Source organism: Erythrolamprus reginae, chromosome 2, assembly GCF_031021105.1.
Source record: "Erythrolamprus reginae isolate rEryReg1 chromosome 2, rEryReg1.hap1, whole genome shotgun sequence".
Classification (NCBI taxonomy): Eukaryota; Metazoa; Chordata; class Lepidosauria; order Squamata; family Dipsadidae; genus Erythrolamprus; species Erythrolamprus reginae.
The window spans coordinates 8,589,554-8,604,439 of NC_091951.1; the positions used below are offsets into that span (position 1 = coordinate 8,589,554).

Genomic DNA, 14,886 nt, shown 5'->3' on the forward strand with positions numbered 1-14,886 from the left:
ATTCAGTAATTAAAGAATTAACATGTGTGCCTTGTCATTAATCTCCTCCTATATTTTATGTAATATCCTGCCTTGTCATATCCGCCTTCTTCTCTCTGCTCCATTGTCCTTAATCTCTTTCTGCCTTTAAGACTCCATGATGTGAGGTATTTAGTTCTTTGTCTACTCAGACGATGTTTATTTTACTTTTCATAATAAAAGAAATCTTGTTTTAAATAACATGCTTGGCGCTCTAAAATCCATCACCTCCACAGTTTGAAGTTCAAACGGACTTTTACAATCTGTGACATGATAGCAGATGGATGGCTTTTGTTCTAATTAATTTAAATTGATACGCCTGCTAAGAAACGAAAGTTTTACTTTTCAAACGCTCTGGCCTCAGGTATGTCAAATCGACAAGTAAAAGATGCTATCTCCAAGATAATCAGAATACAAGAAGAAAGAGAAGATGAATCATTGCCGGAACAAGCTGCACCCCCCCCCCCTCACGGGGGAAATTCCTGCTGAAAGAATTTCATCACTCACCGAGGCTTCAGAAGACATAAGAAGTAAGTCCGCCTCCCCCCCTATTGATATAGAGCAATTAGCTACTGTTACTGAAAATGCAAAATTATCAGAACAACCTTCTACATTTTGTGCTCCCGGTCAGGCACAGCAATATTCATGCTATCCTTCCAAGATGCAGTCTGAAAACATTAATCAATATGACATAGCTAAACATTCCGCTGGTCTCAGGGCAAGACCTAAAGAAAAAGCTCTTAATGAAAAACATGTCCTTACAAGGCTCTGAATTACCTCCACAGGAAAGCCAATTCTTTCTCCTATCATCTGTAAAGTCAAATATTGATTTACTTACTGCCAAATCTCTTGCAGCTGATTTACAGCAAGATATAAAGACTGCACAAGATTATCTTACTAATTTCTATGCAAATAGAAACTCAGTTGAACTTACTAAGAGTGAAATGGATTTAATAGATTTTTACTGCAGGCAAATAACTGAAAAAGAAAAAAAGTTAAATGAGCTAAGATCTATGCAAATTATGTTCTGTCAAGGGGAAATGTATAATTTATTAGAAGTTAAGAAAATAGAGTTGCGGGGGGGGGGGGGGAATTCCCCGCTCTGAAAGCATTGACGTCACACATGTCACACCATCCAAAGAAAATGCTGCAGCTCCACCTGGTGGCCAAACTGAGTAATTAAAATCAAATATTTATTTTCAACACCCAAATTTTCCTTTCTCAAGCCAAATGATGAAAAGTGATCCTGCAGTGTTATCTAGTGACTGTTTTAAGCAATTAAAATTACCAGAAAATTTATATGACCAGAAAAATGTTAATCTGTGTCAGAAAGATTTCCTTTCAAATAATCAAATGAATCAAGGAGCCACAGCAGAAGAATTCTACACTGCAGACAAAGCAAGATTTGTACCTCAACCAACATTTTTGCAGCAAATACCGCAATGAAGCTAAGGGGCACAATTTTCACAGGCACAATTGCCACAGATTCCAGTTCAACCTGCGCAATTGCCAGATTCCAGTTCAACCTGTGCAATTGCCACAGATTCCAGTTCAACCTGCGCAATTGCCACAGATTCCAGTTCAGCCGGCACAGCCACCATTGGCTCCATTCCTTCAGCTGCCACAACCAATACCAGTACAGGCTGCAATTCAAAGGCAATTTTCTGCCTCGCCACCATGGAAAGCTCAACGCACCACATCCAGAGTTTGCCAAATCTTAACAGAAGAAGAAGTCATTATGGAACGCAGACTTAAACCCAGAACAGCTACTTCTAGAGCTCCAATGAGTCGCAGTTACCAACAAAGAGGTAACCAACCCAGAAGAACAGATTCTCAATGCACTCAATCCGCTGATTCTCAACGCTCTCAATATCCTGCCCAGCCTAGAGGAACAGATCCCAGAGGCGGCAGACGCAGAAGCTCCAGCAACTACAGACCGGCTCAACGAGGTTCAAGAGGGGAGTCACGTCCTCCAATAAATTCTTTGGTCCTGAACAATGTTCCACAATCAGATCCAGAATGTGACATCTACAGACTTTAGATAGCGGAGCTGCTTTTCACATTACTTACCAAAGAGAACTTTTCACAGAATTACATAAGTCAGTGAAGCAGTGGAAGTGATGTGCCGGTGCCTGGAAGTGATGTGCCGGTGCCTGGAGGCTGTTGGGGCCTGGATGGGTGTCAACAGACTCAAACTCAACCCTGATAAGACGGAGTGGCTGTGGGTTTTGCCTCCCAAGGACAATTCCGTCTGTCCATCCATTACCCTGGGGGGGGAATTATTAACCCCCTCAGAGAGGGTCCGCAACTTGGGCGTCCACCTCGATCCACAGCTCACATTAGAGAACCTTCCTTCAGCTGTGGTGAGGGGGGCGTTTGCCCAGGTTCACCTGGTGCACCAGTTGCGGCCCTATTTGGATCGGGAGTCACTGCTCACAGTCACTCATGCCCTCATCACCTCGAGGCTCGACTACTGTAACGCTCTCTACATGGGGCTACCTTCGAAAAGTGTTCGGAAACTTCAGATCGTGCAGAATGCAGCTGCGAGAGCAATCATGGGCTTTCCTAAATATGCCCATGTCACACTAACACTCCACAGTCTGTATTGGTTGCCGATCAGTTTCCGGTCCCAATTCAAAGTGTTGGTTATGACCTATAAAGCCCTTCATGGCATCGGACCAGGTTATCTCCGGGACCGCCTTCTGCCGCACGAATCCCAGCGACCAATTAGGTCGCACAGAGTTGGCCTTCTCTGGGTCCCGTCAACTAAACAATGCCGTTTGGCGGGACCCAGGGGAAGAGCCTTCTCTGTGGCGGCCCCGGGCCTCTGGAACCAACTCCCCCCAGAGATTAGAATAACTCCCACCCTTCTTGCCTTTCTCAAGCTTCTTAAAACCCACCTGTGTCGTCAGGCATGGGGGAATTAAGATATTCTTTCCCCCTCAGCTTCCACAATTTATGTATGGTACGTTTGTATGTATGATTGGTTTTAAAATAAGGGTTTTCAGTTTTTAGTATTGGATTGTCGCACGTTATTTTTATTACTGTTGTTAGCCGCCCCGAGTCTACGGAGAGGGGCGGCATACAAATCCAATAAAATGAAATGAAATGAATAAGACTGATATAAAAGAGTTGTACTCAGTGTCAAATCACTTATGCAAAGTTGAAGGAGAAGGAACTGTTTACATAAAAGAATTGGACCAGATGATTCCACGTGTCCTCTACAGACTTGGGCTACAAAGGTATGCTTTTGCAAAATGAAATTCATATTATTAAATATGGAACTGTTATCGCACATGCTATTCCAATTGGTGTTGTTTATTACCTGAAGTCCAAACGTCCAGCACAGGTTGATGTAAGTATAAGCATTCCAAACCATGAAAGCACAGGTCCAGAGAGAAAACCTGTTGCTACTATAGAAATAGAGGCTCATAAAGCCAATGAACTCTAAAAGGTTCCGCATAATGTTGCAAATGTTAAACCTGTACTAACAAACATTTTCATTCCAGGTGTATTTACCGTTGGCACCGTCATTTGGGACATGCTTCATATGATGTCTTATCCAAGATGCCTGAATTTGTAAATGGTTTTAAGATTGATAGTAATTGCCAGATCTATTTAGATTGTTTTGTTTGTAACAAGTCCAAATCCAAAGCTTCTCCTATTGCTAAGCATGCCACACGTTTGTCTACACGCATTTTTGATTTGGTTCATACCGACATTGTCGGTCCATTTCGGCCTACTAGGGGTAATTGTAAGTATTTCTTCACTATTGTTGATAGTTATTCTAGATATGGTTTTGTGTATGTAATGAAACAAAAATCAGAAACATTTCAGATCTTTAGAGACTTTGCTGCACAAGTCTTCAATCAATACGGTGTCCACATCAGAAGAATTCAAAGTGATTGTGGCGGAGAATTCATGTCCCAGCAATTCCAAGGATGGATGAGACGGAATGGGATACGTCACCAGGCTTCAGCCCCTTACTCGCCAGCTCATAATGGTATAGTAGAACAAAGACAGGGGGTTTTACAGACTATGTTTCCCTGTCTTCTAGAGAACGCTGATCTCAACAATTTCTACTGGGGTGAAGCACTAAGGTATGCTAACTACATACCTTAGATATCCAAAACCTCCATATTTTTGGCTCATATGCCATGGTTAACATTCCACTGGCCCAGAGAAAGAAAGGAGGTCCAGTGGCAGAAAGACTGAGATTTATAGGTTTTGATGAAAGTTCCAAATACTACAAATTTGCTGACTCTAATCACACAGCTGTTATTTCAAATTCAGCTAAATTTTAGGAAGATACAAATTGGTCCAGAATACACAGTAATGATACTTCAGTTTATTTTCCTAAAGATGATGTTCAAGGTACAGTGCAACCTGACTCAGGTAGCTCTTCCAGATGATCCAGATGTTCCAGATGATGTACAGTCTTCACCAGTCACAGATGATGTTCCTAGCGATGCAGTTGGAGACGGAGGTGACCAAGATGATGAATGGACTACAGTTCTAAGGCGTTCCAAGAGAACCACAAAAGGAATCCCTCCAAAGAGATACCAACAGCAGGTATTGCAAAAATCTTTTCCTTTTCTTTGCAACAATGTTACACTTCCTCCTGAGAATTTTTCTCAAATAAGACATTTACCTGAGTCAGAACAAGAAAAATGGTATAATGCAATGGAAACTGAACTGGACAGTTTAAAGAAACTTAAAGTGTTTAAACATGTTGAACCTCCAACGAACAAGAAGATTATTGGCACACGATGGGTCTGCAGAATTAAACAAAAACCAAACAGTGAGAAAATATATAAAGCAAGATTAGTAGCATAAGGCTACTCTCAAGTTTATCCAGAAGATTACACAGATACTTCTTCACCTACAGTTAAAAATGAAAGTGTCAAAATTGCTTTGAACACAGCCATTGCCTTGAATTTAGAAGTTTTCCAGTTTGATGTTGAAACTGCTTATCTGAATGCTGATCTAGATGAAGAGATCTACGTGAAGGGTGCGCCCGGGTTCCAGGATCAAGGAGATGTCTGGTACCTGCAAAAAAGTCTGTACAGATTGAAACAATCTGGTTTAATGTGGCATAGATGTCTCATTGACAAGCTAAATTCAATGGGCTTTATTAAGTCCGACTCTGATGAATGTGTGTTTACAAAAGGGCAAGGTAATGTTTATGAAATTATACTTGTTTAGGTTGATGATATTGTTTACATTGGTCCTAACAAATGTATGAGTGAAGTTTTTGCAAAAGGTTTAGAAAGACACTTTACATTAAAAAGCTTAGGGCACATTCATGATTATCTGGGAGTTCAGATTGAAAAAACTGAGAAGGGGTTTTGTCTTTCTCAAGAGAACAAGGTTGATCAACTTTTGCACAATTGTAACATGTCTAACGCACATCCATGTCATTCTCCCATGCAAACTGATTTTTACAGGTTGACACAGCAAGATTGTCCTCAATTTGAAGATCAAATGCTTTATCGGTCAGTAATTGGGTCACTGTTATACATTAGCAGTTGGACAAGACCCGACATTTCACTGAATGTGAATCTTTTGTCCAGGTACATTGGCAAAGCAACTACATTTCACTGGACATGCATAAAGAGACTGCTGAGATACATGAAGTACACAAAAGACATGAAACTGTTCTTAGAACCAGAACACAACAAGTGTCAGAATATGGTTGTGTTTCTGACTGTTGTAATGCTTTAACCTGTGTTTCTGCTCTCGTTGATAGTATTTGGGGTGATCCCATGAAACCAATTGTTATTATGGAGGACAATGTTTCAGTTACGTTCATATCTGAAACTGAATATGTGGGAGCTCGTTCACGGCACATCGACATAAGATATAAGAATGCAATAAGTGAAACAAGGTTTCGTGAAACTACATTATGTGCCCACAACTGAACAGATTGCTGACGTGCTGAACAAACCACTGCCAGCTGACCAACATGAATACCTCTCCAAGAAAATGTGCCTTATGTGAACCAATGTCCCTGATGACCGCCAAAGAAGGGGTGTCACGCTGAATATTGCCAGCCACAGAGACATTCAGTAATTAAAGAGATAACATGTGTGCATTGTCATTAATCTCTTCCTATATTTTATGTAATATCCTGCCTTTATTTATTTATTTATTTATTTATTTATTTATTTATTTATTTATTTATTTAGATTTGTATGCAGCCCCTCTCCGCAGACTCGGGGCGGCTCACAACAAAGTGAAAAACAATTTACAACAAATCTAAATTTCTACTAAAAACATTTTTGAAACCCCATTTTCTAAACACACATACATACATACATACCATTCAAAAATTGTATATGTCCGGGGGAGATGTCTCAGTTCCCCCATGCCTGACGACACAGGTGGGTCTTAAGGAGCTTACGAAAGGCAAGGAGAGTAGGGGCAGTTCTAATCTCCGGGGGGAGTTGGTTCCAGAGGGTCGGGGCCGCCACAGAGAAGGCTCTTCCCCTGGGGCCCACCAACCAACATTGTTTAGTCGACAGGACCCGGAGAAGGCCCACTCTGTGGGACCTAATCGGTCGCTGGGATTCGTGTGGCAGCAGGCGGTCTCGGAGATATTCTGTTCCAGTGCCATGAAGGGCTTTAAAGGTCATAACCAACACTTTGAATTGTGACCGGAAGTTGATCGGCAACCAATGCAGACTGCGGAGTGTTGGTGAAACATGGGCATACCTAGGTAGGCCCATGACTGCTCTCACAGCTGCATTCTGCACGAACTGAAGTTTCCGAACACTTTTCAAAGGTAGCCCCATGTAGAGAGCATTACAGTAGTCGAACCTCGAGGTGATGAGGGCATGAGTGACTGTGAGCAGTGAGTCCCGGTCCAGATAGGGTTGCAACTGGTGCACCAGGCGAACCTGGGCAAACACCCCCCTCGCCACAGCTGAAAGATGGTTCTCTAATGTGAGCTGTGGATCGAGGAGGACGCCCAAGTTGCGGACCCTCTCCGAGGGGGTCAATAATTCCCCCCCCCCCCAGGGTAATGGAAGGACAGATGGAATTGTCCTTGGGAGGCAAAACCCACAGCCACTCCGTCTTATCTGGGTTGAGCTTGAGTCTGTTGACACCCATCCAGGCCCCAACAGCCTCCAGACACCGGCACATCACTTCCACTGCTTTGTTGACTGGACATGGGGTGGAGATGTAAAGCTGGGTATCATCAGCGTACTGATGATACCTCACCCCATGCCCTTGGATGATCTCACCCAGCGGTTTCATGTAGATATTGAATAGCAGGAGGGAGAGGACCGACCCCTGAGGCACCCCACAAGGGAGAGACCTCAGAGTCGACCTCTGACCCCCCACTAATACCGACTGCGACCGACCGGAGAGGTAGGAGAAGAACCACTGAAGAACAGTGCCTCCCACCCCCAACCCCTCCAGCCGGTGCAGAAGGATACCATGGTCGATGGTATCGAAAGCCGCTGAGAGGTCAAGAAGCACCAGGACAGAGCACCGGGCCCGCCAGAGATCATCCATCAACGCGACCAAAGCAGTTTCCATGCTGTAACCGGGCCTGAAACCCAACTGCTGGGGACCTAGATAATCGGCTTCTTCCAAGGATCGCTGGAGCTGGAGTGCCACCACCTTCTCGACAACCTTACCCATAAAGGGAAGGTTGGAGACTGGCCGGTAGTTATTAAGTACGGCTGGGTCCAGGGAAGGCCTCTTGAGGAGGGGGCGCACGAGCGCCTCTTTATAGGATGATGGAAAGGATCCCCTCCCCAAGGAAGCATTGATAATCTCCTGGACCCAGCTCCGTGTCACCTCTCTGCTGGCCAAAACCAGCCAGGAGGGACACGGATCCAGTAGACAGGTGGCGGAACTCACAGCTCCAATGGCCTTGTCCACTTCATCAGGTGTCACTAGATCAAACTCTTCCCAGACAGGTGGACAAGTACGTGCCCCAGTCACCTCAACTGACTCGTTGTCAGCCGACTCTGTTTTCCAATTGGAGTCGAGGTCCGCCCGGATCTGAGCGATTTTATCAGCGAAAAATGTGTTAAAATCCTCGGCACTACTCTGTAAGGGCTCCCCAACTCCCCCCTGATTAAGAAGGGAGCGGGTCACCCTAAACAGAGCGGCCGGGCGGGATTCCGCTGATGCAATCAAGGCGGCATGATACGCGCATCTTGCCGCCTTGAGTGCCACTTTGTAAGTCTTAATAAAAGCTCTTACAAGTGTTCGATCAGATTCAGACTTACTCTTCCTCCATCGCTTCTTTAGTCTTGTCATATCCGCCTTCTTCTCTCTGCTCTGTTGTCCTTAATCTCTCTCTGCCTTTAAGACTCCATGATGTGAGATATTTAGTTCTTTGTCTACTCAGACGATGTTTATTTTACTTTTCATAATAAAAGAAATCTTGTTTTGAATAACATGCTTGGAGCTCTAAAATCCATCACCTCCGCGGTTTGAAGTTCAAACGGACTTTTACCATCCATGACAGGTAAGGCCAATGGTGAGGGGAGGGGCAAGGGGCGGGGTTTCATTCCACCACTCCGTGCATGGGATACTTTGCATTGGTGGGCCATATCCAGTCCATGAACCTTAGTTTGAGGATCCCTGTATTAGAACATAGAATAACAGAGTTGGAAAGGATGTTGGAGGTCTTCTAGTCCAAACTCCTGCCTAGGCAAGAAACCCTACACCACTTCAGATAAATGGTTATCCAACATCTTTAGAACTTCCAGTGCTGACTATAAGATGCAGCTGTGCATAAGACACACCAAGATTTCAAAGAGGTAAATAAGAAAAAAAGGTTTTGCCCTCTCTCAGCCCCCAGGACCATTTTGCAGACTTCCCAAACCATCTACTCACCTGTTTTCACATGGAGCTGGCCTTAGGGAGGCCAAAAATGGCTGTGTTCAGTGTATAAGATGCACCAACATTTCGACCCTCTTTTTGGGGGGAGAGGAAATGTGTCTTATACTCCAAAATATGGTACTTAAGAAATGTAATGATATCTGAGAATGACTTTAGGGATGAGGTGAAGAGAGGCTACCTAGGGAAGGATTGGATCAGAGGGGAGAATCCAGCAGCTGCATAATGGGAGGGAAAGAAACTCAGAAAGGATCCTGGCTAATTTTTCAGGCTGAGAAAACAGTTGGTGGGTGATTTGTTCTTTCAGATTTGCAAAATCTGGTTAATGTTGCATTTTCATCAACTAGAATTAGCACATCTGGAAGTGTTTTCCATCAGGATGACCAGGGAGATGATTAGCCTGACACCTTTCTTCTTGATAAACCCCTGTGCTTTCTGGAAATCTACCTGGGGTTTCTAAAGAGTTTATGAATCACTCCCCCCCCCCCATCTATTCATTTTATTTCTCATCTGCTCTAGAAAGTTCCCTATAATTGACCAATTGTGTCAATTATATTTTCTCTATATTTTGTCAATATATGATTGACAAATTTTTGTCAAACTTTTTCATTCATCTTTGAAGATAATGGCAGTATTATTTAACCATATTTGGAGATTAGACAATTGTAGAAGAAAGATTCAATATGGGATAAGAATCAATTATTTCTCTATTTCAAATTCATGGATGTTCCCATTCTAGTTTCATCCCTTTCTGGAGAAGAATGAATTTTGGAACATTTCACAGAAAAAACTGTACTTGGACCAAAATGGAGAGATAAAAGCAGATCTGGGCATTGCCTACTACTTGGTTCTCCCCAAGGAGGATCCCAAGCAAGAGACTCTGGCGTATTTTATAAGACAGAGAGTTTCTATCGACCAAGTTGCTCTTTCACGGCTAAAGTTGCTTAATAAGGTGGGAGAAATCTTGCCATCTTTTCTCTGTTTCCCAAAGCCTGAGGTCCCATTTCAAGTGGGGAAAGCCTAGAGTCTTCAGGGTGATTGGCCTTCAATGCCAGTTGGTGTCATCTAAAGGAAGTTCTTCAACAGATAGCAACTAAATGGAGATTTTTTTGTCATGTTTTATGGAAATCTTTCAAGATCTTACTGGTCAGAGGTTTCATTCTTCATCACAGTTTTATTCTACATTTAAAAAACCTGAATGAAATAAGAGTTTCCTAAACCTTTTACAGTAAACTTTATTCTCATCTTTAATATGAATATATCATCATACTTAAATCTTTTTTCTGCAATTCCATCCCTTAAGATTTTGTTAAATAGAAAACTACTTTATGGTAATGTTAAATTCCAAAAGCAAAAGGGAGGAATTAAATGAAGAATCTGCCAGTTGTTATACCTCCTGCCTCTGTTTAGAAGAAGTCAGAGATTTCATATTAACCTCAATGAAGACCAGAGGCTAATTGTCTCCTTCCATTTTTACCTACATTTTCTATAGATGGAGAGTCCTAATGTATTTCCTAACACATTCTCTTTTTTCTGCTCAGTCCCTGCCTGAGTCCAAATGTGTGGAAAGTTGTCATCCTGGATTTGTCAAGAGGGCTCGGGAAGGAGAGCCAGTTTGCTGCTACGACTGCGTTCCTTGTCCGGAGGGGACCTTCTCCACTCAGGAAGGTGGGTGACCTTCCTGAGGAAAATGGGAGGCTTGGTGGAACTGGATCCATCCAGAACATTTTCATGAAAGTGCAAGTTAAAAGGCAGATTGAAGCAAACCTGTTTTTTCCCCATTATTTGTAACCTGCACAATTTCTTATCTAAAAGGAAGTAAATCAAAAAGACTTTGAAGGAGGGCTGGGAAGAGACGGGAGGAGGGGGTGGAAGTCTGGGCAAGCTTTACTAACAGCAGAGGAAATATCTCTTCTGCTTTTTAGTTTGGAGAAGTGCTGCTAAGTTTACCTTTCTAGGAACATCTGAGATCTTTGAAACTTGATGAGTTCTTTCATCTCCACCTTCTGAAAGACCTTGCAATTCACTGTATGTTGGCCCCCCTTTGAGGATCACTGAGAAGGTCCATCATGCGGTGTTGTGGATAGTTTTGGAGGGAACTCATTACACAAATATTCTGTCCATCATATCGATCCATCGATCAATGAAAATAAAGCTGGAAGGACCTTGGAGGTCTTCTAGTCCAGCCCCATACTCAAACAGGAGAACCTGTACCAGTGATGGCGAACCTTTTTGGCACCGACTGCCCAAACCAGAACCTGCAGATAGACATGCTGGGGCATTGGAAACTCAAACACTAGCTGGCCAGCGTGCAAATGCCTGTTTTGGCCATTTTTCAGGCTATTTTCTGGCTGTTTCTGGCTGTTTTTCAGGTCATTTTTGGTCCGAAAAATGGGGTGAAAACTGTCTTTCTTTTGGCTGTTTTCTGGACCATGTTTCAGGCTCTTTTCTGGCTGGTTCTCAGTACTCCACTGCCTGCACTGGAAATCAGAAGATCAGCTGGCAATGGCACAGATTCCCAGAGTGAGGGCTCTGCATGCCACCTCTGGCACCCGTGCCGTAGTTTGCCATCATGGATCTATATCATTTCAGACAAGTGACTGTCCAATATCTTATTAAAAACCTCCAATATTGTAAGACACAAAACTTCTGGAGGCCAGCTGTTCCACTGGTTAATTGTTCTCACTGTTAGGAAGTTTTTCCTTAATTGAATATTGCTTCCAGATGTTATAGGATACTCTAGGCCAGCATTACCCAACCGGTGTGCCGCGTCACACTAGTGTGCCGCGAGACACAGCCAGGTGTGCCGCAAAGCTCCTAGGGAAGCTTCAGCTGGGCGGGGCACTGCTGGCGCCCCTGCCTGAGTGTCGTCCTGTGGCTGGTCTTGGGCTTCACAGTCGCTTCCTGGTTCCCTCTCCTCCCACCGCCTGTGTCTCCCGCCGTCGCCTCCCACCAAGCCGGCGGCCGTTGATGTGCGTTCCTCGACTGGGAGCTGCCGCTTCCCTCCGGCCAGCCCAGCCACGCTGCCGTAGAAAGCACAGAGGTTATTGCCACCGCTTCTGCCTCCACTCAGGGAGCCACCGTGGTCACCGCGCCTTTTCCTCTCGCTCAGCTCAACCACGATGGCTCCCTGAGTGGAGGCAGAGGCGGCAGCAATAACCTCTGCACTTTCTACGGCAGCGTGGCTGGGCTGCCTCGAAGGAAGAAGCAGCTCTGGCCCGAGGAATGAGGCGTTGGCAGTAGACACAGGCGGTGAGAGGAGAGGGAACCAGGAAGCAACCGTAAAGCCCAAGACCAGCCACAGGACGACCTTCAGCCTTGGGCGCCGGGACTGCACGCAGCCATGGTGGGAGTAGCGTGAGAAAGAGAGGATTCCATCCCACGAGGAGACGCCCACCGAGCTGCAGGTCCCGCTGCCATCACCTTCTTTCCCTCCACCTCTTTCTCCTCATGCAGCCTGAGCCTGCCTTTGCGAGTCCGCCCTGGCTTTCGCTTCGCCCCATGATTTCCCCGCAATTTCATCCAGGCCACCTCTTGCCTCCTTTTGAACTGCGGGAAAATCTGCAGGCGAAGAAAAAGCCAGGGCGGGAGAGAAGCACGGGGGTGGGGAAGGAGGAGAGCCCCTCAGCGCTTCCCCTCTGCCAAGCTGCCTGCTTATCCTCGCGCCTCGTTGCTACCTCCTGCTTTTTTCCAGGGGCCTTTGGAAGGCACCCAGGGAAGGGGGGGATTGAGGGTGGCTGCAGTGGCTTCTCGTCCTCCTCATCTGGCTGCTAATGCCCGCCCGGTCCCTCTTGCAGTCCCTTCACCGAGCGCTTTTGTCCCAGGCTGTCAGCGAAAGGGCTGCGGGGCAGGCGTTCTTCTCACAGCTGAGGCAGGATTTGGAATATCGAGTGTGTGTGCGTGCCCCTGCCACCCGGAACATTTAAAATAAGAAAAACCTTCGCCGGCCTCTGCAGAGAAGAAAGGAAGAGAGAGAAAGGGAGAGAGCGCAACAGACAGAGCAAGATAGAGAGAAAGTGAGAAAGAGAGAGGTGGGAGAGAGAGAGAAAGAAAGAGACATAGCAAGAGAGGCAGAGAGAGAGAGAGAAAGAAAGAGAGACAAAGCAAGAGAGACAGAGAGAGAGAAAGAGAGACAGAGAAAGAGAGACAGAGAGAGAGAAAGAGATAGCAAGAGAGACAGAGAAAGAGAGAGAAAGAAAGAGAGAGAATGAAAGAGAGATAGCAAGAGAGGCAGAGAGAGCAAGGGAGAGAGAAAGACATAGGGAGGGAAGGAGGGAGAGAGAAAGAGAGCAAAAAAAGAGGAAGAAAGAGAGATGGAGAGAGAGAAAGAAGGGAAGGAAGGAAGAGAGAGAAAGAGTGAGAGAGAAATAGAGCGAAATGGAGGAAGATTTTTTTTGTCAAAACTTTTCTTTAGCCGCCCCTCTCCCCCCCCCCCCCCCCCCGTTCAGTGTTCCCCAGGATTTTGAAAATATGAATAATGTGCTGCGGCTCAAAAAAGGTTGGGAAACACTGCTCTAGGCATCCTCCAAGTCCCTTTAACTGCCATGGGGCAGGACTCAGGATGTTTGGCTAAAAGATTATATGATTCATTATTAACCTCTAATAATGTAGGTTCCCATGAAAATTCTACACACTACACAGAAAATAATTAACATCGTATGAGTCCCCTCAACTTCATATACCTGGCTACATTTTTAAAAATACCCTTAGTTGTTTTTAATGAAATAGTTCAGAAATACTTACTGAAAAATGGTGTTGTCCAAAAAAGTATTTATTGTAATGTAAAAAATCTATAAAAGAAATATTGCTTTTTATTTTTTAGATACTAAAAAATGCACCAAGTGTCCAGATGATAAATATCCTAATGAGCACAAAGTCCAATGTATCCCCAAAGTTATAACCTTCCTGTCTTATGAAGACTTTCTCGGCATCATTCTGGTCTCTTTTGCTCTACTGTTGTTCTTAATCACAGACCTTGTTTTAATCATCTTCATTAAATATCGAGAAACCCCCATTGTCAAAGCCAACAACCGGGACCTCTCCTACATCCTCCTGGTCTCCCTCCTGCTTTGCTTCTTGTCTTCTTCTCTCTTCATTGGTCAACCAAGAAAAGCCACCTGCCTTCTCCGACAGACGGTTTTTAGCATCATCTTCTCAGTGGCAGTTTCTTCTCTCTTGGCCAAAACCATCACAGTGGTGCTGGCTTTTCTGGCCACGAAACCAGGAAACCAAATGAAGAGATGGTTGGGGAAGAGCTTGGCCAACTCCATCATCCTTTCTTCTTCTGCTGTCCAAATTGTCATCTGCTCCATCTGGCTGGGAGTTTCTGCCCCCTTCCCTGACTCTGACTTCCTCTCCCAGCATGGGGAGATCATCCTGCAATGCAACGAAGGGGCTGTTGTCATGTTCTACGTTACCCTCGGCTACATGGGCTTCCTGGCTGCCATCTGCTTCACGGTGGCTTTCCTGGCCAGGAATCTGCCTGGGGCCTTCAACGAAGCCAAGCTGATCACCTTCAGCATGCTGGTCTTCTGCAGTGTCTGGGTGACTTTTGTGCCCACCTACCTGAGCACCAAAGGGAAATACATGGTGGCTGTGCAGGTCTTCTCCATCCTGGCCTCCAGTGCTGGTCTGCTGGGTTGCATCTTCATCCCCAAGTGCTACATTATCCTTCTGAGGCCAGACCTGAACACAAAGGAGCATCTCACAGCCAGAACAAATGTAAAACCATGATATACAACACCATTGTGATATTGGGAAAATTGTTAACATGACTTTCATTTTATTTCCATTTAGATAGTATGAAAGAGTCAAATAAAACCTTGTCTATATGTTTCAAAATGGGAAATTGTTGAACAATGGGAATTCTTGCAGCTCCGTCCCCTTTCAATAAATCTTGTTAAACAAATATTTGAAAAATTCAGAGGAATTCAGCTGTTCAGCAACAGCTACTGAATGTGAACGCTTATAGATAATAATGTGGGCACTTCTTAGCAGCTCAAAGTG

General features: G+C 44.7%; 1 protein-coding gene across 1 annotated transcript in view; it reads left to right on the forward strand.

Annotated features, from left to right (window-relative positions):
* Positions 1-14,613, forward strand: part of LOC139159099 (vomeronasal type-2 receptor 26-like) — a 30,153-nt gene extending 15,540 nt beyond the window's left edge. Inside the window, exons 3-5 of the mRNA XM_070736461.1 lie at positions 9,620-9,832; positions 10,422-10,548; positions 13,703-14,613. Of these exons, the coding sequence (XP_070592562.1) occupies positions 9,620-9,832; positions 10,422-10,548; positions 13,703-14,613 (1,251 nt within the window). The remainder of the gene's footprint in view (positions 1-9,619; positions 9,833-10,421; positions 10,549-13,702) is intronic.
* The last annotated feature ends 273 nt before the right edge of the window (positions 14,614-14,886 follow it).